Below are 24,466 nucleotides of genomic sequence, written 5' to 3' on the forward strand. Positions count from 1 at the left end.
AGATAAGCTTTTTGCTTGTCATTATGAAAAAAAGGTTAGTTCTTTAGACAAAAGCTTCCAATAAAGTCAAGTTTAAGAATTTAATTTCAGAATAGACAATTCCACAACTATGCTGAGTTCTACTTGCTAAGTCTTTTGAGTGTTATGGTTAAAGTGAGGATGGCAAATGTAGGTGGATCAAAGTAAAGTGTTAGTCGCTCAGTCATGTCCAACTCTTTTGCAACCCCATGGACTATAGCTCACCAGTCTCCTCTGTCCATGGGATCAAAGTAAATTTGTTAAAAAAAAAATCGAGGGGATCCTGGGATATTACTCTGGGTATATCTACAGGTTGTTTTTGTAGTGGAATAGTAGCAATACCATGAATATTCACTTTGATCCATCGTGTTTGCCACCATCATTTCTTTCTTTAGTAGAGCGCAACATCCCCTCTTCCCTGCCTGTGGTCATGACTCTCTCCAAAATTCTACATTTGGCATACAGTGATCTGGCCTTTATTGTGCCTCATTCTTTGCTATCTGTGCCCTTATTCCAACTGAGCTTTGCCCCTTGTGCCCTTACTGCTTTGCAGATGTTGGTCCCTTGAGAACCTACCTATATTACTCCACTCCTTTTCTGGTTGCCTCTGCACATGTCTGCCAGTATTAAGCATTATCTTATTCAGAAAGCTGGGTTTTTAGAAAGTGATTGATAATTTTAGGGATTATTATTGAAAGTGAAGTGAAGGTCACTCAGTTGTGTCCGACTCTTTGCGACTGTATAGCCCATAGGAATTCTCCAGGTCATACTACTGGAGTGGGTAGCATTTCCCTTCTCCAGGAGATCTCCCAACCCAGGGATTGAACCCAGGTGTCCCACACTGCAGGTAGATTCTTTACCAGTTGAGCCACAAGAGAAGCCCATCATTGAAAGTAGTATAATTAAAACCAACTGTACTTCAATAAAAATAATGTAGGGACTTCCATGGTGGTCCAATGGTTAAGATTCTGAACTTCCAATGCAGAGGGCCTGGGTTTGATCCCTGGTCAGGGAACTAGCTCTCACATGCTGAAACCATGAGTTCACATGCCACAACTAGGACCCAGTGCTGCCAAATAAATAAATATTAAAAAAAATAATAATTTAATGAAAAGTGTCTCCTCAGTGTGATTATTGCCAGAGTAAATTGTTATGCTCCGAGCCCGTATCTCCGAACCGACCGAGAGAGCAAGTCCACCACAGTAATGCAAAAACAAGAAGGGAGTTTATCTCTAGCGCGCTAGGGCTCAAGTCTCATCCCACACAAGGGAATCCGACAAGAGCCCCGAACAAAGGAGTATGGCGGCTTATATACAGGCAGTTCTTTGTCTCAGTTACAGGAATAGCTGGCGTTACATGATTGGCCAGGCAGGATGAGCGCATATCCTGTCTCTTTCTGGTAAACATGACTCAGGTCCTAGAGACCGTCGTTTGGTCCCTAACATAAATGAATGAGATGGGGGCTTCCCTGGTGGCTCAATGGTAAAGAATCAACCTGCCAATGCAGGAGACACGGGTTTGAGCCATTCCTGGGTGGGGAAGATCCCCTGGAGAAGGAAATTGCAACCCACTCTGGTATTCTTGCCTGGGAAATCCCATGAACAGAGGAGCCTGGCAGGCTACAGTCCATGGGGTCGCAAAGAGCAGCTAAACAACAACAAGAAAGAATGAGATGGTTATTTGTTGAACGGAAGGATGAAAGGGGACTTCATTTTTATCACTTTTAGCAACTTCTCCTGGTCAGAGGATTTAAGAAACTTGTGGAGGAAAATCTGAGAAAGCTTTCACTTCACATGACACTGAAAATGTAACTCATTTTCTCTCCCGCCCTATCCTGAAGCAAACTCCTTTTTCCAGCCTAACTGAAGCATTTTAAAAAAGCAGAGACATTACTTTGCCAACAAAGGTCCGTCTAGTCAAAGCTATGGTTTTTCCAGTAGTCATGTATGGATGTGAGAGTTGGACTACAAAGAAAGCTGAGCTCTGAAGAACTGATGCTTTTGAACTGTCGTGTTGGAGAAGACTCTTGAGAGTCCCTTGGACTGCAAGGAGGTCCAACCAGTCCATCCTAAAGGAAATCAGTCCTGAATATTCATTGAAAGGACTGATGTTGAAGCTGAAACTCCAGTACTTTGGCCACCTGATGCAAATAACTGATTCGTTGGAAAAGATCCTGATGCTGGGAAAGATTGAGGGCAGGAGGAGAAGGGGACGACAGAGGATGAAACGTTTGGCATCACCGACTCAATGGACATGGGTTTGGGTAAACTCCGGGAGTTGGTGATGGACAGGGAGACCTGGCGTGCTGCAGTCCATGGGGTCGCAAACAGTCGGAGAGGACTGAGCAACTGAAGGGAACTGAACTAACAACGTTCGAGGCGACCTCATCGATTGGTTGGGGCTTGGCTCGGGCGCGGCCGCTCGGCTAGTTGGGGCTGGATCGCTTCCTCAGGAAGTGGCCTGGAGGCCGTTGTGGTGGCGTCGTTAACTTAGCTCCGCGGGGGGCCTGGGGGGGTTGCTGTGCGGACATGGCGGACCTTGACCCCCGCTACCCCTGCTCCTCCATCGAGGACGACTTCAACTATGGCAGCTGCGTGGCCTCCGCCAGCGTGCACATCCGAATGGGTACGTCGCCGGGTCCCTCCCGGCCCGCCCTTGGCGGTCCCGCGGCGTCGCCGGCCTCTGGGGCTGGTTTTCGGCTTCTGAGGCGAGCATTCTCCGCGACCAGGCCCTGGGGATACCGCCGGTCTCTTGGGTTCAGAGGGCAGCCTTCCCTCCTCCTTCCGGCCCCCTGGCTGGGAAGAAAAGCTTTCTCCCTCCGCATGGGCTCAGAGGCAGAGGCGAGGTGGTTCCCCAGCGGTACGCCCAGAGACCTGAAACTGAGTCCATTTTATCGTCTTCAGTGGAGAAGGGGTTGAAAACCTCACTAGCTTGAATTTGGCATCTTTCAGTTAAGAGAAACTTGGGTTATTTTTTTTTCGTGAAAGTAAGTTTATTATATGATCATTGTGATGTATATCTGAAAGGAAAATGAAAGTGAAGTCTCTCAGTCTTGTCCGACTCTGTGATCCCATGGACTGTAGTCTACCAGGCTTCTCTGACCATGGGGATTTTCCAGGCAAGAGTACTGGAGAGGATTGCCATTTCCTTCTCTAGGGGATCTTCCTGACCCAGGGATCGAACCGAGGTCTCCTGCATTGCAGGCTATGTTTTTGATATAAGGGCTGGTTCTATGTCCTCGTCTGTCTTTGCAGTTTCTGTGTCCTGGTATGAGGCTGTGTTCGCCCATCTGGAAGCCCTGCATACCCCGTACTCCTGGGGTTTAATGGTGGCTTCCTCATGAAGGCGTGATTGATCATTACCTCCATTTTCAGCCCTTCTTTCTTCTCAGGAGAATAGGGTGTGGGGCTGAGAATTCTCAGCTTTAGATATATATTTGAAAGGAAAGTGAAAGTGAAGTCGCTCAGTCCTGTCCGAGTTTTTGCGACCCCATGGACTGTAGCCTAGAAAATTATAATCATGGCTCCTTTCTTGGTAACAGCTCCCATCCAGGAATTCACCCAGTGTGATCTCAGTAGAACAAAAGACACACACACCTATCAAGAAATTACCAGGAAGGAACCCTGCGTCATGGTCATTGGACCTGTGACTAAGCTGACTGCATCTATAGTTTAAAATGGTATCTGGTCTCAAAAATTTTTACGAATTGAAAGGTAAACAGAAATGCCCCACCTCTATTTTTTAAGCAAATTAACCTGCTGATCTAACCAGTGTCTTAAGGGGAGCAACTGTGACTTCCAAAACTTATTTCCTCAGTGCTTTTATATGAAGGAAAATGGGGTTGTTTTGAAAATGTAATACGTACGTCTTCTGGAAAATACTTTTGGAATATTATATATTTAAATAGCCAAGGCTTATTGGTAGAAAACAACAAATTATGAAGCTACAGAAAAATGATGTGAGAATGAAAGCTGAGTACAGTCTCTACCTTGAGTACTTTTATAGTACCATTAAGTTAGTTTATATAATTAGTTGTTACAGATTTAATATACATAGTCTGTTAAACTAGTCTGTTTTAGCAGTCTACTGTATTTGTATTTTTGAAACACTAAGACATACTGTTTTATACTCAGAAGCACAATGTTATGATTATTTTACATTTCTGCAACTTTGCATTTTTACTTAATGTATCATTGAAAAATAGCAGTACATATATTTATAGCTTTATCATACTATTTTTAACTGTGGTGATCATCTATAATATGTACGTTCCATAATTTATTTAATCATCCTTTCTTGATGGGTATTTAGATTACTTTTCATTCTTTTTACTCCTTCAAATAGAGCTTTAGGGGCCATTCTTCCATATGGTTGTGAATTTCTCCTATTATTGTTCTATAAATTTTTAGCAGTGAAATTATAGGTCCAAAGAATATGTGCATTTAAAATTTGATGTCGTCAGCTACCCAAAGAGACTGCACCTGTTGACTCTCCAGCAAACAGTACATGAGGGTACCTTTTACTGCACTCTCACCAGCACTGAGATCATCAAACTTCTTAGTATCTGGCAATATGGTAGATCAGGGATTAGCAAACACTTTCTCCAAAGAGCCAGATAGTAAATATTTTCAGCTTTGTGGAGTCATAATAAAGGACTCTGTGGCACAGTTACAAAATTCTGCTATTGTCATGCAAAAGAAGCTATACAATTACAATTAGTCAGTCAGTTGTGTCTGACTCTTTGCAGCCCCATGGATTGTAGCTTGCCAGGCCCCTCTGTCCGTGGAGTTATCCAGGCAAGAAAAGAAGCTATAGAGGACACAGAAATGGCTGTGACTGTGCCCAGGAAAACTTTACTTATAAAATCAGGTGATGTGCTGGGTTTGGCCCTTAGCCATAGTTTACTGCCTCTTGTTGTGGCTAAAAAATGTAATCTTGTTTTAATCTACATTTTTTTACCCAGGTTAGTGAAGGTGAACATTTTTCTTTTGTTTATACAACTTTATTGGGCTCCCTGCTGATATTAAGGATATAGCAGTAATCAGATAATATTTGAGTCCTCTAAATTTATTATTTGTGTGGAGTGGTAAGGGAGATAGACCCTAAAGAGTTAAGCAAATAAATAGACTACTAGCAGTGTTAAAGTCTCTGAAGAAAAGAAATAGTGATGAAATAGACACTAGAGCCTAGAATAGTAGCTTAGTAGCTATTTTAGTTAAGGAATGGTCAAGGAAAGAACTTTTAAAGGAGATGGCAGTTCTGTTGTTGAGAAGGAGCTAGCTAGGTTGTATTCATTATCTATTGCTTTATTAAAAATTATTCCAAATTTTAGAAGCTTAAAACAACAGTTATTCACACAGTTTCTGAGAATCAGAAATCTGGGAGAGGTGTAGCTAAGTGGTTCTGGCTCAGGGTGTCATAGGAGAGTCCACTCAAGGTGTGGGCTGGGATTGCAGTCAGCTGAAGACTTGACAGGGTTGAAGATCTGCTTCCTGGAAACCCCACTCATGCGGATATTGATACAAGGTGTTAATTCCTTGCCATGTGACCTTCTCCATTGGCTGCTTGAGCATCATGGCATGGTAGCTGACTTCTCAAGAGCATGCAACCCTGGAAACATCATTAAGGAAGCTACCGTGTCTTTTATGACCTAGTTATGATAATCACGGGCTTCCCAGTTGGCTCAGTGGTAAAGAATCTATCTGCCAGTGCAGGAGATACAGGAGGTACAGGTTCAAGCCCTGGGTCCAAAAGGTCCTCTGAAGAAGGAAACGGCAACCCACTCCAGAATTCTTTTCTGAGAAAGCCCACGGACAGAGGAGCCTGGTGGGCTGCAGTCTATGGGGTCACAAAGAGGTGGACATGACTGAGCACGCATGCACATGTCATGTAGGGCCTGTAGGCCCCATAAAAACTTCAAAAATGTATTGTAAGCAGAAGGGAAACCATTAAAAGTATTTAAGCAGGGAGTCACATGGTATGGATGACTTTACAAAAAGATAACTGTCAACAGCTGTGGGACTATAGGTGGGACCAGTGAAAGCATGCAGACCAATTAGAAGGCTACTGTAACAGTGCAGGTGGTAGATCATAAGACTGACTGGAAGTGTAGCAAAGGAGACCAAAGAGCTGGATGACTCTGCAAGTAGAAGGTACAGTAGTTGTTGATGGATTGGGAAAAGAGAGGGGAATCAGGTGACTCCTACATTTTTGGCTTGGGGGAGGTTGGTGCTGGTTACAGATTGGGGAGAAATGAAAAGTTCATGTTTCAGCCTGTCAAGTTTGAGTAGAAAGGGGAGAAGTAGAAGTAGAAAGCAGAAAAGTAGAAAGGCAGAAATAGGACTCAAAAAAAAAAAAAACCCCAAAACAACAACAACTGAAAGATTGCAGTTTGACTTGTTTTCTTATCAGATCTTTTATTTTTTTCTGTGGGTGTGTATGTATATCTTTTGCCACTTTTTATATTAGTTATTCAAAATGGGTGTCAAATGTTACTTTTTGTAGGATTTGATTTAAGTTCTATTTTTAAAGAGTATAGAGGACTTCCCTGGGCATCCAGTGGTTGAAAGTCCATGTTGAAATGCAGAGGACACCAGTTTGATCCTGATCCTGGAAGATCCCACATGCCGAGGAGCAACTAAAGCCTCTGCACCACAACTCTTGAGCCTGTGCCCTAGAGCCCAGGAGCCACAGGTCCTGAAGCCCGTGTGCCCTAGAGAGTGGCCACCACAGTGAGAAGCCCATGCAACTAGAGAGTAGCCCCCACTCACTGCAAATAGAGAAAAGCCCTTGCAGCACTGTACACCCAGCACAACCAAAAAATAAACAGATAATCTTATATTTTAAAAAAGATGTAATGGGAGGGCCTTTAAGGATTAAATCTTTAGTATTTATGAACATTCTCTTATTCTTACAAAATATTATTTTACTACTTGATATTTGGCAGATATGCCATCAAAGCACTTCATCATTCCTTGAGGAATGGGGTCTTTAGTAGGAATTTTTTTCAAAGAGAACATTTATTGCCTGCATATTGTCATGAGAGTCAAGAGACAGTATCACATCTTTTGTTGGGTAAAAATCATTCCACAGTGGTGGTGTTGCCTAAGAACAGTGCTCTATGGAAATTATGTGGCTCCATTATTGTGTCAGAATAACACCTTTTCTCTGACTGGCAAAATTTACTTTTCATTAGTTCAATATAAGTTTATTTAAAAGCAAATAAAATTTAACGAGTATTTATTCTGTGCCGAGGGCTTCCCAGATGGCTCAGAGGTAAAGAATCTGCCTGCCAATGCAGGAGATGTATGAGATGTGAGTTTGATCCCTGGGTTGGGACAATCCCCTGGAGAGGGAAATGGCAACCCACTCCAGTATTCTTGTTTGTAAAATCCCACAGACAGAGGGGCCTGGCAGGCTGTAGTCAACAGGGTCACAGAGAGTTGTACCAGAGTTAGCGATTAAACAATATTCTGTGCCATCCCCTGACAGAGTGCTAGGGACTCATGCTGAGTTGTGTCCTAAAATGGGAAGCTTAAAATGAATATTATTATCCTATTATTAGGGAGCTCTTGAGTCTTCATAGTCTAATAGTGAAGGACAAGTAGACATCACTATAAAATAAAGTGCTTAGAAGTCTGTTTAGGGTCCTTCAGGAATATGAGAAACTCTTTGTGACCCTATGGACTGTAGCCCACCAGCCTCCTCTGTCTGGCATTCTGCAGGCAAGAATACTGGAGTGGGTTGTCATGCCCTTCTGCAGGAGATTCCTGACTCAGGGATCGAACCCATGTCTCTTAATCTCCTGCATTAGCAGGTGTGTCCTTTACCACTAGCGCCACCTGGGAAGTCTTCTATGTATCAGAAGACTTCTATAAATATTTTTAGATCATTGCGCTTTGGAGTTGATTTATGGATGTTGGTAATAAAGTATTTTGAAAGTAAGAATTTCTTATATAGAAACTAGAGGCAAAGGTACTAGAAGTGAGGAATAAAAATAGGTGATTGAAAGTAAGTTTATATATTATTTGCCTTTTATGGAGAAGTTTCATTTTAGGGAAACATTTGCACAGCTTGGAAATTAAAATTTCTTTTTAAATTTTATATCTAACCATATGCTTTTTATTCCTGCTTTTCACTTTCAAGATAGCTTCATTATTTAAAACATGTTCTGGTTTTAATCCTTTGCTTTGTTGTATGTTGCACAAATATGGATTTGATGGTTTCGTTTTATTTTGATGGAAACGTTTGTATTCTGGCCCATTAACTTAATTTTTTTAAGCTCATGCTTCCTGGAGTATAGTTAACAAAATTTTTTATTTTTTCTTTTTAAAGTTTTAGTTACAGTTGTGATATTTGGATTAAGATTAAGAAAGAACTTACATAGTAATTTAATGTGTCTAAGAAGAAACCTGATCTTGCTATACTCTGATAAATGCTTAAGAAAGTAGTCATGTGTAACTTTTTCCTCTTTCAGCCTTTCTAAGAAAAGTCTACAGCATCCTTTCTCTGCAAGTTCTCTTAACTACTGTGACATCGGCGATTTTTTTATACTTTGATTCTATACGGACATTTGTGCATGAAAGGTAAGGTAATGACCTGATTCTGAATCATTTTCAGCCACTGCATGTGACTCAAAGGGTATAAGATGAGCAAAGATAGTGTTTTTTTTTTTCTATTAACTTTTGAGGTTAGAATGTAAAAAAGATTAATTAACTCCTGTAAATAAATTTTTACAAGAAAAATAATCTACAATATGATATTTACCACTAACCTTTTTAGCTTGGTTTCATAGAGTTAACCCCTCATTTCCATTAAGAATTTTTATTGAATGTAATTTTTTGTGTGTATCTTTATTAGACTTATGCCCTGTCCCCAAAGCCCAAGACAGTGCTTGAAAAGTTAAATTTACCTTAGTGTTAGTTCACAGCTAGGAAAATTTCACTGAAAACCTTTCAGAGGAGTTCCATATGGTTCTTCCCCAATTTGTTTAAGGTTTGACCTCCAAAATAATTATTTCCATGGGTAAGAGTAATACAGACTTTATATTAAAGAAAAGGGAAAGTAAAGAATGAATATTTTCTTAGAAGTAGATAATTTCTATCTTCCCTTTACAAAAGGGGAATCTTGAACTATTAGTTTGCTATTTGGAGTAAATTCTGTAAGTTACAGCTATATAGTAAATGCCCTAAAAAAGTAGTTAGGTATAAAATTTGCTTATTATTTAATAGTTTTTCTTTTTTGAGTTTTAGTTTTTAAAAAAGGCAGTATGCTAATTGAAAAAATTATTCAATATAATAGAAATTCATGAAGTAAAAAGGTTACATTTTCCACATTCATTGTGGGAAAGATTCTTTGTCTTCCTGCTCCTTCCCATCTCACAGTCCTCAAATTTTCCCCATGGAAAAATAATTTCTTTGGTCAGTTGGTTTAGGTCCTTCCAAATTTTTTTTTCCTATACTTTCATGAACACATAGAGAAATTTTATTATTAAATTGGATGTTATTTATGGTATTTTTTAAGTTGAGAATGCTTTTAATTCTTTGTCTTTCAGTCCTGCCTTAATTTTGGTGTTGACCCTTGGATCCTTGGGTTTGATTTTAGCCTTGACTGTAAACAGACATAAGCATCCCCTTAACCTATACCTGCTTTTTGGATTTGTAAGTACTTTGACAATGTGTTCCCTTAACATTTATTCCTGAATTTTAAATTTATTTATTTGAATGCATATATATATATGTAACAATAGCAGAACCAAATTAATGAGTTTTTTAAAAAATCAAGGCATTATCTTTATGATAATTGTCTATCAGATAATATCTAACTAGAGTAAGCAAATAAAACAAAGATGTAATTAAGGGGAAAGAAGCTTGAGGATGAAGCTCAGTATCCCTAACTCTTATTTAGGATATGAGTTCAGCTACTTTTGACATGGCTTAAACAAGACAGCTTATGTCTCTTTCATATGAAAATCTGAATGACTGTTTAGTGAAGTTGTAGGGGCCCAGACACTGCTATAGTTCAGACATTTCTAAAGTTGCATTGAATAAGATAGCTTACTACCATACCTGCATTCTATCTATTTAAAAAATGAAAAGAGAAAGGAGAGAGCGAACCTCTTTGCTTCTCAGAGTTATATTCTCTCTATTCATATTCTATTGACTAGAATATAGTCACACTATATTCTAGCTTTTAGATCTAGATTCTTGCAGATCTAGCTGCAAGGGAAGCTGAAAACGTAATGCTTAATCTGAATGGGTATATGTTTAGGCAAAATTCTATTACCAAGAAAGAAAAAAAGAATATTGGGAGACAGTTTCAAGACTCTGCCACACCAAGTTTAGTTCCGTCACTCAGTCATGTCCAACTCTTTGCGATTCCATGAATCGCAGCATGCCAGGCCTCCCTGTCCATCACCAACTCCCGGAGTTCAACCAAACTCAATGTCGAGTTGGTGATGCCGTCCAGCCATCTCATCCTCTGTCGTCCCCTTCTCCTCCTGCCCCCAATTCTTCCCAACATCAGGGTCTTTTCCAATGAGTCAACTCTTCGCATGAGGTGGCTAAAGCATTGGAGTTTCAGCCTCAGCATCAGTCCTTCCAGTGAACACCCAGGACTGGTAGAACTGGACATGGAACGACAGACTGGTTCCAAATAGGAAAAGGAGTACGTCAAGGCTGTATCTTGTCACCCTGCTTATTTAACTTATATGCACAGTACATCATGAGAAACACTGGGCTGGAGGAAGCACAAGCTGGAATCAAGATTGCCAGGAGAAATATCAATAACCTCAGATGTGCAGATGACACCACCCTTATGACAGAAAGTGAAGAGGAACTAAAAAGCCTCTTGATGAAAGTGAAAGTGGAGAGTGAAAAAGTTGGCTTAAAGCTCAACATTCCGAAAACTAAGATCATGGCATCTGGTCCCATCACTTCATGGGAAATAGATGGGGAAACAGAGGAAACAGTGGCAGACTATCTTTTTGGGCTCCAAAATCACTGCAGATGGTGATTGCGGCCATGAAATTAAAAGATGCTTACTCCTTAGAAGGAAAGTTAGGACCAACATAGACAGCATATTGAAAAGCAGAGACATTACTTTGCCGACTAAAGTCCGTCTAGTCAAGGCTATGGTTTTTCCAGTGGTCATGTATGGATGTGAGGTTGGACTGTGAAGAAAGCTGAGCGCCGAAGAATTGAAGCTTTTGAACTGTGGTGTTGGAGAAGACTCTTGAGAGTCCCTTGGACTGTAAGGAGATCCAGCCAGTCCATCCTAAAGGAGACCAGTCCTGCCACTCCAAAGTACTGTCTAAATATTATATTCTTTCCATGTTTTTTTGTGTGAGGTAGTGAGGTTTTTTAAATATGCACGTAATTTGCAGTTTCAACTTTATTTACATTATAAAGAGTGAGAAAAATAGAATTTTCTATATTACTTCTAGAATCTCCCTGTTAGAGATATGAAAAATCTAGTTGAGTTTAAGGAGTAATGGTATCACAATTGGAATCTGTTCTCATGGAAATACCCTGTTGTCCTATGGTTGGGGAACTAAGATACCACAAACTGTGCAGCACAGTCAAAAAAAGAAAAGAATCTAAATATTTTCATTTAATACATTGAGGTTTCATTTTTATTATGGTGGGCTTATTATATGTCCCATGTACTTCAAAAGGCTGCTCTGAAGCTAAAATGAGATCATGGTTATGAAATCACCTTGAATTCCTGGAAATCAGAACATGTACTTAACAGTATAAATTTTACATGCATCTGTGTAATTTCAGTCTCTTTTTCTTAGACACTGTTGGAATCTCTGACTGTGGCCTTCATTGGTAAGCCATAATAGTGTTTCTGTATATTACAGTAACTTTTTAAAGTGGATAAATCTTTTGGGTAAAAAAGTGTTTGAGGCTAAAGCTTAACATTATGTAATGTCATATTAAAAAATGTGGAATAGAATGAAGAATTCCTAAAATATAAGCAAAAAGTAAATGTTTTTATAGTTTAGCTGAGTTTAGAGGAAGTTGAAAAGAATTAGGAAAACAATAGGAACAGAGAACAATATTCATTTTGTTTATCCAACAAGACAACATCAGATACTTCCCTGGCAATCCAGTGGTTAATCACTCTGCCCTTCCACTGCAGAGGATATGGGTTCAATCCCTGGTCAGGGAACTAAAAATCTCACATGCTGCATAGCGCAGCCAAACATAAAAAAAGGCAACTATAGCTAATCTTTTTCCTTGTTTAAAGGGATCTTAAAAGAACTAATATGTTTGGAACCCTGCTCTTTCATCACAAGAGCTCATTATCTCAAATTGCCTGCACTTAACTGTACCTTATTACATCCTCATATAGTCATTTCTCTTTAGTATTTTGTGTTAAATATATATAATATTTAAAAGGAAGTATCTGTTATAATTATTTGATGTACCTTATATAATAATATCTCAAGTAAAAAATTTTGTGATTAACAATAAAAATTCTGATTGTTTCAAAATTATTTATCTGGGGTACCAAAAAAGATCAGAATTTACTGTTACTGTCAATAGCAGTAAATTGTGGTCCTTATTGTTAATGTATTTATCTCTTCTTAGTTTGTCATTACTGTTTTTAACTTTTTCATGCTAGGTTTTGTTTTGTCTATATGTTTTTTGGTAATTCATCTCTTCTTTTTATGAAAGAATCAGAATATAAATAAATAACCACCACCAAACTAAATAGGGTTGAAATTTCTCAACATGGAAAAGAAGTATTATTAATACTTACTTATTATTAGTGTTATTATCTATTACTTACTACTATGTTATTAAGTCTATCTCTGTCCTCTCTGGCACCCACCATTTGTAAAGGATGTTGGAGAGAGATAGAATCCACCCGAACTTACACTGAAATTTCTGAGAAGCAGGAAAAGTGATTTCATGTTTTATCTTTTCTGCATTCATCTTCTTAACCCTGTATGGGATAAATAAAAGTCTAACTACTTAGGAACAGAAGGAACTTCGATAATTTATCCCCCTCAAATTAAAAATTACTTAAATGGATTTAAGTTCAAAACACTCAATTACCTTTAAAGAGGTTATAATTCAGTATTCTGTAAAATGTTGAGCAGTTTTATTACAATAGCTATAGTCAGTCTAGATGGTCATTCTAAAATTTCTGAAGTAAATTCGATATGTATCCAGTAAACCCCAATAATGTACTCCAGGATAATGCAGACTTGGATATAAAGCAATTTGTGGTTGGTTTCTATTCCCTACAGTGCTGGTGAATGGCAGACAGCCCCAGACAGCCTCAATATTTTTCTTGCCTAGGATTTCCCAACCAGCCACAGGACCCAGAACCATCACTATTGATTGTTTAAGCCATAGTTGACAGTCACCACAAATGGTGATAAACTGTAGCTGGGATAGAAATGGGTGAAAATCATTTCACCATATTCCCGAAACTCCTAAACCAGCTAGCTGTGTATTGTCTTCTAGCCATTTCTTTAACTTCATAATGATGTGATCTCCTTATGTTGTATATTTTGGAGCCTGCTTACTGCACTATGGGTGTGGTTTTACCGTACAAGAGTTGAAGACTGAATAAGGAATCTTTTCATAATTGTTTTTATTGGCAAGTAGTATAGGACAAAATAAGGCATTTCTATTATATGACAGAAAAGCTTTTATATTGTTTATATGTATTTTTAATCAGTGTTTTGTAATTTTACAGTTACCTTCTATGATGTGTATGTTGTCCTGCAAGCTTTCATACTGACTTGTGCAGTATTTCTTGGTTTGACTGTATATACTTTACAGTCTAAGAGAGATTTCAGCAAATTTGGAGCAGGGTAAGTGATATATTTATCATGGCTATGATAGATAGGTATCTTTAATACTACCTAGTTTTGAGAGAGGTGCTATACTGTTAGCTTTGGATACTTTAAAAATGGAGGTAATGAGAAGTCCTCCCTTTGGGCACTAGGGCCTTACTCTCCTGAAGCATACATGATAGGAGATGGAAAGTAGCTTTGAGTTTTTTGCTTTGCCTCTATATTGAAAGGGAAGTGAATGCCCTGAAATTTAAGCTTTCTAGAGAGGCTATAGGCTTGCATGCTTTATAAATGGTATGAAATTTACCTGAATTATTTAGATCTTAACATTAACTGTTAGAAATGTTACCATCCACATCTTTGTGGCAAAAGCAAGGTAATTGTGACCCAGGTGCTAGAGAAGCCTGCATGAACTTTAAATCTTTTTGATCCTGTATCCTGTTTGACCTGTATCCTTCTTCAAACTAATATAAGGAATGACCCTTTTTATATTAGGATAATGGTACTGTGTTGCCCTCACCTTGGTAAGAATGCATAGAATCTTTCCTAAGCTCACAATGGCTTTCTTTTGGCATATAATCACCCAAACATTTTCTGTTCTTTTTTCCTGTTAAAGCATTAAAAATTAACAAGCAGTCTAGTCTTGTAAAACTTTCTTTCCTCCCTCTTTTTTCCTGGTACTCCAGATAGTGGAGATAGTGAAGGGACTGGGAGGTCTGGTGTGCTGCAGTCTATGGGGTCACAAGGAGTTGGACATGACTTAGCAATTGAACAACAACCAGATTATCAGAAGTGTGTACTGGGATAAAATATTACTTGGTCAGCCAATACTGACAATTGTGCAAGATGCATAAACAGTTGTATTAGAATGGAGTTTAATTTAAGGAGAAGCTATATATATATATATATACACACACACATATATATATATATATAAATTTTTTTTTTGCTTCCTGTTTTGCATATGTGTTAGGTTCTGTTCTTCTAGGAACCAATTAAGTTCTTTGGAAATTGTCTGAATCTTTTGAGGTTTGTTTTTAAGCTCTGTTAGCTGGATTCAGAACAGCTTTTAGTTTAGGGCTAATTTGGCCCCATTCTTGAGATAGTATCCTTCTGAGGATTACTCAAAGCCCCATGTCTCAGGTCTTTCCACTCTGGCTGGTGTGAATCAAAACTATTCCTGGCTTTAGTGTGTCTGAGGATTTTTCTGCCTGGTTCTCTCTGGTGGTTCTTTCTCCAGACTTTGGTACTTCCTCACAAATATGCATTGATAAGTATTCAGCTAAAGACTGGAGGAGAACCCTCTGCATGCCACCAGAACTCTTTGTATAACTCTTTTTTTCTCTAGAACTTGGACCTTCAGAGTCTACCACTTTAGCTTCTCTCACCTCTGAATTCTCGTCTCTTCAACTGAAGGAAACCACAAAGCTGCATATGGATTCCTGTCCCTGCACTGTTGCCTGGGAACTCTAGCTGGGTCATTTGTAGAGCTCACCTTCTTTGTTTCCCTTATCTCAGGAGTCATTGTCCTGTGCTGCTTGTTGTTTGAAAACTGTTGTTTGGTATATTTGTCTCATTTTTATTTAAGGAGAGAGCATAAATTTGTTCAGTGTACTTCTTGTGGCCTGAGGCAGCAGATGTATATTCAGGCTTCCAAGTCTCATAAGATAATAGGACTGACTTCCTAGATGTCCTTGTCATATAATTATATCTTACATATATAATATATAATTTTATTTTATATATAATGACTGATAACTCATAAAATTATAGCAGTGGCAAATTTATTTGCATAAATTAAGTTCTCTAATACATCAGAATAAAACTGTACATTGGGAACTCTAATGGATATGCGTGTTCACAGAATAATTTGTTATTTGGTTAAAGATGCAATTACACTTCATTGGTAAATTTATATATTTTTAAGAAGTTTTATAGCTCTCTGAATTAAATGATATTTCTAATGATATTTTGATTATGTCAATATTTTCTTTATATTCCAATTGAAAACTTTGAAAATCATACTCTTAATTAGTTTCATACACCATAAAAGCAAATGTTGAATAGATAGCTGTTCTTTCCATTTCTGGGTATTCTATAATATTCATTGTACATTTAGGAATTCTTACATTTCAGTGATTTTTTACCAAATATCAGGATGGATTTATTTATTCAGAAAATGCTAAATGAGTTTACAAAGGTTTTTGGTTAGGAACAATATTCTAAATTATTAAAATTTTTGTTTTTATAGATTGTTTGCTGGTTTGTGGATTTTGTGTTTGTCAGGAATCTTGAGGGTAAGTTGTTTTAGAATGGTAACTTGAAATATAAATAATCTCAAAAAGCTATAAGAGACATGTTATGGTAGGACACTTGGTTATAATTATCTGGAACATTTGTATGTAGAATGATTTTTAAATGATATTTTAAAAATCAAGGTCTTATGTATTGGTTGAAAGAAAGATGAACAAATGAGTTAAATGAAATAGAAAGAGGTCCTCACTTGCAATTGCTAATCTTCAGGTGGCACATGTAATTCTGAGTAAGAAATAGATTTTAAATAATTTATGTTTGGAATGGTACTGTTCAAAGTCAGGTGGGTAATTTAACAGAAAGGAGGATATTCATTGGTTCCTCCCTTCACCCATTCATCCAACACAAGTGGACCTGCCCTGCCTTTTTCTACTTTTAACATTTGTATTCAAAGTTGTACAGAATTATTAAGTATGTATGTAGAGTATAAGTAACTTAAGTATTCTTAATGCTGTTCTTTAAATACAAAACTATTACAGTAATCTCTTGCCTTTAGTTGTTTTTTTACAGTGAGACAGTGGAGTTGGTCTTGGCTGCTGGGGGAGCCCTTCTTTTCTGCGGATTCATCATCTATGACACACACTCACTGATGCACAGGCTGTCACCTGAAGAGTATGTATTAGCTGCCATCAACCTCTACTTGGATATCATCAATCTCTTCTTGCACCTGTTACGGGTTTTGGAAGCAGTTAATAAAAAGTGATTGAAAGCAGTATATAGAAACTGATTCATTAAGTAATAAAGTTTGAGATATAATTGTTAAATACTTTCAAGATCTTATTTGTATGCTGTGTATTATAAAGTATAAATCTCCTTTGACTAGATTTTAATCTTATTTAGAAAGGAAAAAGTATGAAAGATAAATTATAGGGAATTATTCAGTATTACAATAAAATTATATTAAAATGTTAATTACATTTCATTACAGTATGATGCATTAAAAATTAAAAGTGTGCTTAAGTCAGGTATTTTGACATAAAAGTTAATGTTCTTAGTTTTTAAAGTACAGGTTTCATTTAAAAATTATAGCAGTATACCAGTGACCAATATAACTTTAGCAAATTCCTGACAGCATTCATTTGCTATTCATTCATAACAAAGTACCACCGATTGCATGGATTAAACAGAAATTTATTTTCTAAAGTTTTGGAGGTTGGAAGTGTGAGGTCAAGGTAGGGTTGATTTCTTCTGAGGTCTCTCTCTTGCCTGAATGATGGTCATCTCCATGTGTCTTTACATGGACTTCTCTCTGTACTTGTCTGTATTCAGATTTCCTCTTCTTGTAAGGATACCAGTCATATTGGACTAGGGCTCACCCTAATGACTTCATTTTACTTTAATGACCTCAATAAAGATTCTGTCTCCAAATACAGTCACATTCTGAGGTACCAGGAATTGGGACTTTGCACTGGTTGTAAATGTTTGCATTCACTAAAAAATTTGTTGAAACGTAATGCCCCCTGGGATGCTGTGAGGAGGTAGGGCTTTTGGGATGTGCTTAGGTCATGAGGATGGAGTTCTCACAAGTGGGATTAGTGCTCTTTTTATAAGAGAGCCCACAGACACCCCTCACCCTTTCTGCTACATGAGCTAATGATGAAAAGACAGTCTATGAACCAGGAAGAGGACCTTTAAACTAGACACTGAATATGCCTGCACCTTGATCTTGGACTTCCCAGCCTTTAGAACTGTGAGAAGTAAATTTTTGTTGTTTATAAACCACCCAGCCTCTATAGTGTTTTGTTTTGGCTGCCCAAATAGATTAAGACAGACTTTATTATCTGAATTTTCAGCGGGTACAACTCAGCCTGTAACACTCACTAAGCATTGTTTCTCAGCTACTAAACTGAAGTAAACTAGTAGTATATGGATACAGCCTTTGCTGAGTTTTAGATGTAAATTTGACTCCCATCACTATCAATTAATTATTGAATATCCAGTTGCATAATGCTATACTCAAGTTAACATAGCATCGTAGGTAAGAGAATCTAGATTGAAATTCTTACTGTGTAATCAACTGGTGATTTGACCTTTGGCACATTACTTATCCTTCCTACCTTAGGTCTTTACCTCATCTTTATAATAGGAAAAACATCACCTTCTTAATTGATTGTTGTAAGGATTAAGTGAGATGAGTATGTCATATAAACTAAGTGTTTATTAATGTCAGCTGCTGTTATTATTGTTATTGTCGGTCCAAAGGGAGAATGTACTGAATTGTGACTAAAGATAATAAATAAGCAAATGCAGATAAAGACATTTTAAAAATGTAAAATAATACCGTTTTTATTTTTTGTTGTTGTTGTCTGTTTTTATTTTTAATTGGAGGATAATTGTTTTACAATGTTGTGTTGGTTTCTATAACTATATATATATATATATCTCCCCTCCCTCTTGAGCCTCCCTCCCACCCCTGTAGGTCATCACAGAGCACTGAGCTGAGCTCCCCGTGTTACACAGCAGCTTCCTACTAGCTATCTCTTTTACACATGGGAGTGTGTATGTCAGCACTACTCTCAATTCATCCCACCCTCTCTTTCCCCATTGTTTCCACAAGTGCATTCTCTACGTGTGCATCTTTATTCCTGCCCTGCTGATAGGTTCAGCAGTACCAATACCATATAGATTGCATATATATGTATTAAAATATGATACTTGTTTTTCTGACTGACTTCACTCTGTAACAATACCATTTTCTTCACTCTGTAACAAGGTCATCTTTTTTCTTTTTACCCAGCAAATCATTGTTTGGCTCAGGAATAACAGTTTTAACAACTGGTGTAGTTATATTTTGTAAAAACAACCATCAGTTCAGTTCAGTCGCTCAGTTGTGTCCAACTCTTTGTGACTCCATGAACTGCAGCACGCCAGGCCTCCCTGTCCATCACCAGCTCTTGGAGTCTACCCAAACCCATGTCCATCAAGTCGGTGATGCCATCCAACCATCTCATCCTCTGTCGTCCCCATCTCCTCCTGCCCTCAATCTTTCCCAGCATCAGGGTCTTTCAAATGAGTCAGCTCTTCACATCAGGTGGCCAAAGTATTGGAGTTTCAGCTTCAACATCAGTCCTTCCAGTGAACACCCAGGACTGATGTCCTTTAGGATGGACTGGTTGGATCTCCTTGCAGTCCAAGGGACTCTCAAGAGTCTTCTCCAACACCACACTTCAAAAGCATCAATTCTTCAGTGCTCAGCTTTCTTTATAGTCCAACTCTCACATCCATACATGACCACTGGAAAAACCATAGCCTTGACTAGATGGACCTTTGTTGGCAAAGTAAATTCTCTGCTTTTGAATATGCTATCTAGGTTGGTCGTAACTTTCCTTCCAAGGAGTAAGTATCTTTTAATCATGGCTGCAATCACCATCTGCAATGATTTTGGAGCCCAGAAAAATAAAGTCAGCGATTGTTTCCACTGTTCCCCATCTATTTGCCATGAAGTGATGGGACCGGATGCCATGATCTTAGTTGTCTGAATGATGAGTTTTAAGCCAACTTTTTCACTCTCCTCTTTCACTTTCATCAAGAGGCTCTTTAGTTCTTCACTTTCGGCATTAAGGGTGGTGTCATCTGCATATCTGAGGTTATTGATATTTCTCCCGGCAATCTTGATTCCAGCTTGTGCTTCTTCCAGCCCCGCGTTTCTCAAGATGTACTCTGCATAGAAGTTAAATAAGCAGGGTGACAATATACAGCCTTGACGTACTCCTTTTCCTATTTGGAACCAGTCTGTTGTTCCATGTCCAGTTCTAACTATTGCTTCCTGACCTGCATAGCAGTTTCTCAAGAGGCAGGTCAGGTGGTCTGGAATTCCCATCTCTCAGAATTTTCCACAGTTTATTGTGAACCATACAAAGGCTTTGGCATAGTCAATAAAGCAGAAATAGTTGTTTTTCTGGAACTCTCTTCACTTTTTCCATGATCCAGTGGATGTTGGCAATTTGATCTCTGGTTCCTCTGCCTTTTCTAAAACCAGCTTGAACATCTGGAAGGTCATGGTTCATGTATTGCTGAAGCCTGGCTTGGAGAATTTTAAGCATTACTTTACTAGCGTGTGAGATGAGTGCAGTTGTGTGGTAGTTTGAGCATTCTTTGGCATTGCCTTTCTTTGGGATTGGAATGAACACTGACCTTTTCCAGTCCTGTGGCCACTGCTGAGTTTTCCAAATTTGCTGGCATATTGAGTGCAGCACCTTGACAGCGTCATCTTTGAGGATCTGAAACAGCTCAACTGGAATTCCATCACCTCCACTAGCTTTGTTCATAGTGATGCTTCCTAAAACCCACTTGACTTCACATTCCAGGATGTCTGGCTCTAGGTGAGTGATCACACCATCATGATTATCTTGGTCGTGAAGATCTTTTTTGTACAGTTCTGTGTATTCTTGCCACCTCTTAATATCTTCTGCTTCTGTTAGGTCCCTACCATTTCTGTCCTTTATTGAGCCCATCTTTGCATGAAATGTTCCCTTGGTATCTCTACTTTTCTTGAAGAGATCTCTAGTCTTTCCCATTCTATTGTTTTCCTCTATTTCTTTGCATTGATCACTGAGGAAGGCTTTCTTATTTCTCCTTGCTATTCTTTGGCACTCTGCATTCAAATGGGTATATCTTTCCTTTTCTCCTTTGCTTTTCACTTCCCTTCTTTTCACGGCTACTTGTAAGGCCTCCTCAGATGGCCATTTTGCTTTTTTGCATTTCTTTTTCTTGGGGATGGTCTTTATTCCTGTCTCCTGTACAGTGTCACGTACGTCTATCCATAGTTCATCAGGCACTCTATCATTCATATATTATTGCATCAATGAATTATATATGGCTCCTTCTTTTTTACTATCACAGTCAGTACTGCCATGTTCATCCCTGTATTTCCCCCAATGTGCAGAGATATGAGAGTCTGCCTAGGTAGGGAATATATCTAGCAGTAGAATTGTTGGATAAAAGGGCATATGCAACCTCAGTTTATTACTGTAAGTAAAGGTGAAAATATGCAGACTGCACAAAGAATAAGAAAGTAGAATCAGCAGGACTTTGACAAAGTGACAGGCACCTGAATGTACAAAGTACAGCAGGGAAGTAGGAGGAAAATAGGAAAGAGCTGTATCTGAGAACTCTTTTTATTGAATATAATTTGGGGAGAAAAAGTGCAATAGGCCCTTCTGCCCACGTTCATTTCTTTTCTCCAGATCTCACACCTGGATTTTATCCACTTGATCCACTTCTTGGGATTAGTGGTGTAGGCAGTCGGTTGTGGGTCTTTTTGGAGCAGCTGGGAAGTTAGGTTCTTTCTGCTTGTTCTCTTTGTAAATCTTTGTTTTGAAATCCCTGTCAACTAGTGCCTGGGCAACAAGGAGTTACCGTCTGAATCCCATTAGTCTTCCTGCTGCTGCTAAGTCACTTCAGTCGTGTCCAACTCTGTGCGACCCCAGAGATGGCAGCCCACCAGGCTCCGCCGTCCCTGGGATTCTCCAGGCAAGAACACTGGAGTGGATTGCCATTTCCTTCTCCAATGCATGAAAGTGAAGTTGCTCAGTCATGTCTGACTCTTAGAGACCCCATGAACTGCAGCCCACCAGGCTCCTCCATCCATGGGATTTTCCAGGCAAGAGTACTAGAGTGGGTTGCCATTGCCTTCTCCGATTAGTCTTCCTGCTGCTAAGTTGCTTCAGTCGTGTCCGACTCTGTGCGACCCCATAGACAGCATCCCCCCAGGATCCCCCGTCCCTGGGATTCTCCAGGCAAGGACACTGGAGTGGGTTGCCATTTCCTTCTCCAGTGCATGAAAGTGAAAAGTGAAAGTGAAGTCACTCAGTCGTGTCTGACTCTTAGTGACCCCATGGACTGCAGCCCACCAGGCTCCTCCATCCGTGGGATTTTCCAGGCTAGAGTACTGGAGTGTGGTGTCATTGCCTTCTCCGGTTAGTCTTCCTAGTCCTTCCTAAATGACAGAGCAAGAGTTCCGTGGTGAGGTTTGACTGTAGCGGCAACATTAGGTGGTGTAGCATGGCTTTGAGATGGGAAACCATTCTGCTTGCCAGGTATTCAAGTGCCTTCCATCCCATAGGCTCCTTCTGGTTCTGTAATGGAGTTGAAGCAATGTCCAGTTTGATCCTTAAGCATTATCACATCAGGGGTTAAAGTTTCCTAAAGACAGGAGTTTGGTTCCCATCATCTTTGTATCAGAGAAGGCAATGGCACCCCACTCCAGTACTCTTGCCTGGAAAATCCCATAGACAGAGGAGCCTGGTGGGCTGCAGTCCATGGGGTCGCTAAGAGTCGGGCACGACTGAGTAACTTCACTTTCACTTTTCACTTTCCTGCACTGGAGAAGGAAATGGCAACCTGCTCCAGTACTCTTGCCTGGAGAATCCCAGGGACAGAGGAGCCTAGTGGGCTGCCATCTATGGGGTCTCATAGAGTCGGACACGACTGAAGAGACTTTGCAGCAGCAGCATCTTTGTATAGCGAACACAGTGCCTGTCACAGAATTCATGCCAAAATGTATGAATGAGGGAATGAATTAAGGATTTTTAAATATACCAAGGCCATTTAACTCTTCTGTTGGAACTGCTCTTACATGAACTGATGAGGAACATGTTAAAAAAATTTTTTCCCTCAATGCAGTCTAGTGTAAGTGAAAGTCGTTCAGTCACGTCCATCTCTGTGACCCTGTGGATAATCCATGGAATTTTCCAGACTAGAATACTGAAGCTGGTAGCTGCTCCCTTTCCAGGGGATCTTCCCAACCCAGGGATCAAACCCAGGTCTCTCACATTGCAGGCGGATTCTTTACCAGCCAAGCCACCAGGGAAACCCAATGCAATCTAGGATTCAACCTTTTAAAGAACCAGTTGTGCAGAATTATGGCATATATTTAACACCAGGATATTTTGATAACAGATAGGCTTTTTTACAAATCTTTTTTGTGCCAAGTATCTATTCAAAAGTCTTGGCCTGGTATTTTAAGCAACGTGCTGTCAATTTGGACTGTCAGAAAGTGAGCTCTAATTTAAAATGCAATGTGAACATTATTTTTGGGAGAGGTGGCTAATATCTAATATATAGTTAACTTTATAATAGAAATTCAGTTGTAAAGGAATTTAATCTCTAAAGAAAGCAAGTTTTTCAAGGTTTTTTTTTTTAATACCATATGTTATGAGCTTTTTCCAGCTTCTCTTCCATAAAAAAAAACCTTGCTGTATTCATATGGAGTTTAGTAACTTCCATAGGATGCACAGTTTCTTCAAGGGTGCAAATTTAAAGAAAAAAAAGTACCCATAAATTCTTAGAACTCTTACAAGTAACCAGACAGGCGTTTACTAGGCTATGATTATAGAATTTATTTCCTGGTTTTAGGTATATGTTGTAAATCTCTAGAAAATACTGCTTGCAAATAGTCCTGTGCACGTTTGAATTTATTATGTAAAAATGATAAGAGTGGCCATTTGCTGAACTCATATCCCCTACCTTGGATTATTAGGTTGTATTAGTTTCATTCTATAAATAAGGAAGTCCAGGCTCTGAGATATTCATGTCACTCACAAGAAGTGTTAGAAGCATAAATACCACAGACCTGTACGGTTCCAAAGCCAATACATGTAACGCAATCAAAAAGAAGTGGTGGTTGTGATCAATGTGACCACCACCTATGCCAAGCGTCCTAGGCTAAGCACAGTGTCTGGTATACAGTAAGTGATTAGTCAGGTACACATGAGTTGAACTGAATTTGTTTGATCATTTTACCCTCTGAACTTGTATTTGGGGTGAAAAGGGGGGTTTTGTTTTTGGTAACAGCTTTTAAGTATAACTGACATACAATGTATTGCTCGTATTTAAAGGATATAGTTTGACAAGTTTTGACATGTGTACAACGATGAAGCCATCAGCTGGGATGGGGAAGTTTAAGGGCAGCAAATAAAGATGATCTTAATTTGGCATCTAGAAGAACAGGTGACAGTGGTGAAGGTCCTGCGAACGGGGAGGCGTGACAGGAAACATAAAGGTCGGCACTGAGCTCCCTACTTGACGGGCAAAGTCGTCTGGCGGTTATCCGTCCGTGGGTTAGTCTCAGGGCTATCCCGCTCACGCTCAGGAAGCAGGACTAGCTTGTGTCAAGAACCCTTGACTCGGGCACTCCGTCGCACTCTCCAAAACCAACTTCAGAATCTATCTGGGAGGGGCCCAGCTCCAGGTACGCAACTTACCCAAAGATCAGGAAGCGCGTCAGCTTGGAACTCCAGAGGACTCCACCTAAGACATCCGGGACATTTTGGCTCCCGGCAAGCAGCGCGCCACCCGGGAGGGGCGGGCCAGAGGAGC

General features: G+C 39.3%; 1 protein-coding gene across 2 annotated transcripts; it reads left to right on the plus strand.

Moving 5' to 3' along the window:
- The first annotated feature begins 2,474 nt into the window (after positions 1 to 2,474).
- TMBIM4 (transmembrane BAX inhibitor motif containing 4) lies at positions 2,475 to 18,384 on the plus strand. 2 transcript variants are annotated; one of them, XM_068970355.1, is made up of 7 exons: positions 2,475 to 2,647; positions 8,534 to 8,603; positions 9,572 to 9,677; positions 11,816 to 11,849; positions 13,735 to 13,852; positions 16,086 to 16,131; positions 16,644 to 18,384. In XM_068970355.1, exons 1-7 carry the CDS (start codon positions 2,602 to 2,604, stop codon positions 16,848 to 16,850), a joined length of 627 nt encoding a protein of 208 aa, XP_068826456.1. In that variant the 5' UTR covers positions 2,475 to 2,601; the 3' UTR covers positions 16,851 to 18,384. The 2 variants fall into 2 exon arrangements, with proteins under 2 accessions (XP_068826456.1, XP_068826455.1); XM_068970354.1 differs by having other exon boundaries at positions 2,475 to 2,643; positions 8,495 to 8,603.
- The last annotated feature ends 6,082 nt before the right edge of the window (positions 18,385 to 24,466 follow it).

This window comes from Capricornis sumatraensis, chromosome 4, assembly GCF_032405125.1.
Source record: "Capricornis sumatraensis isolate serow.1 chromosome 4, serow.2, whole genome shotgun sequence".
NCBI lineage: Eukaryota > Metazoa > Chordata > Mammalia > Artiodactyla > Bovidae > Capricornis > Capricornis sumatraensis.

Excerpts from the sequence above, each read along its gene's own strand:
- TMBIM4 (XM_068970354.1), top strand. The coding sequence starts at position 2,547 with ATGGCGGACCTTGACCCCCGCTACCCCTGCTCCTCCATCGAGGACGAC. Across the intron at positions 9,678-11,815 it reads TATACCTGCTTTTTGGATTT|ACACTGTTGGAATCTCTGAC; the intron begins GTAAGTACTTTG and ends TCTTTTTCTTAG. Across the intron at positions 16,132-16,643 it reads GTTTGTCAGGAATCTTGAGG|TTGTTTTTTTACAGTGAGAC; the intron begins GTAAGTTGTTTT and ends TCTTGCCTTTAG.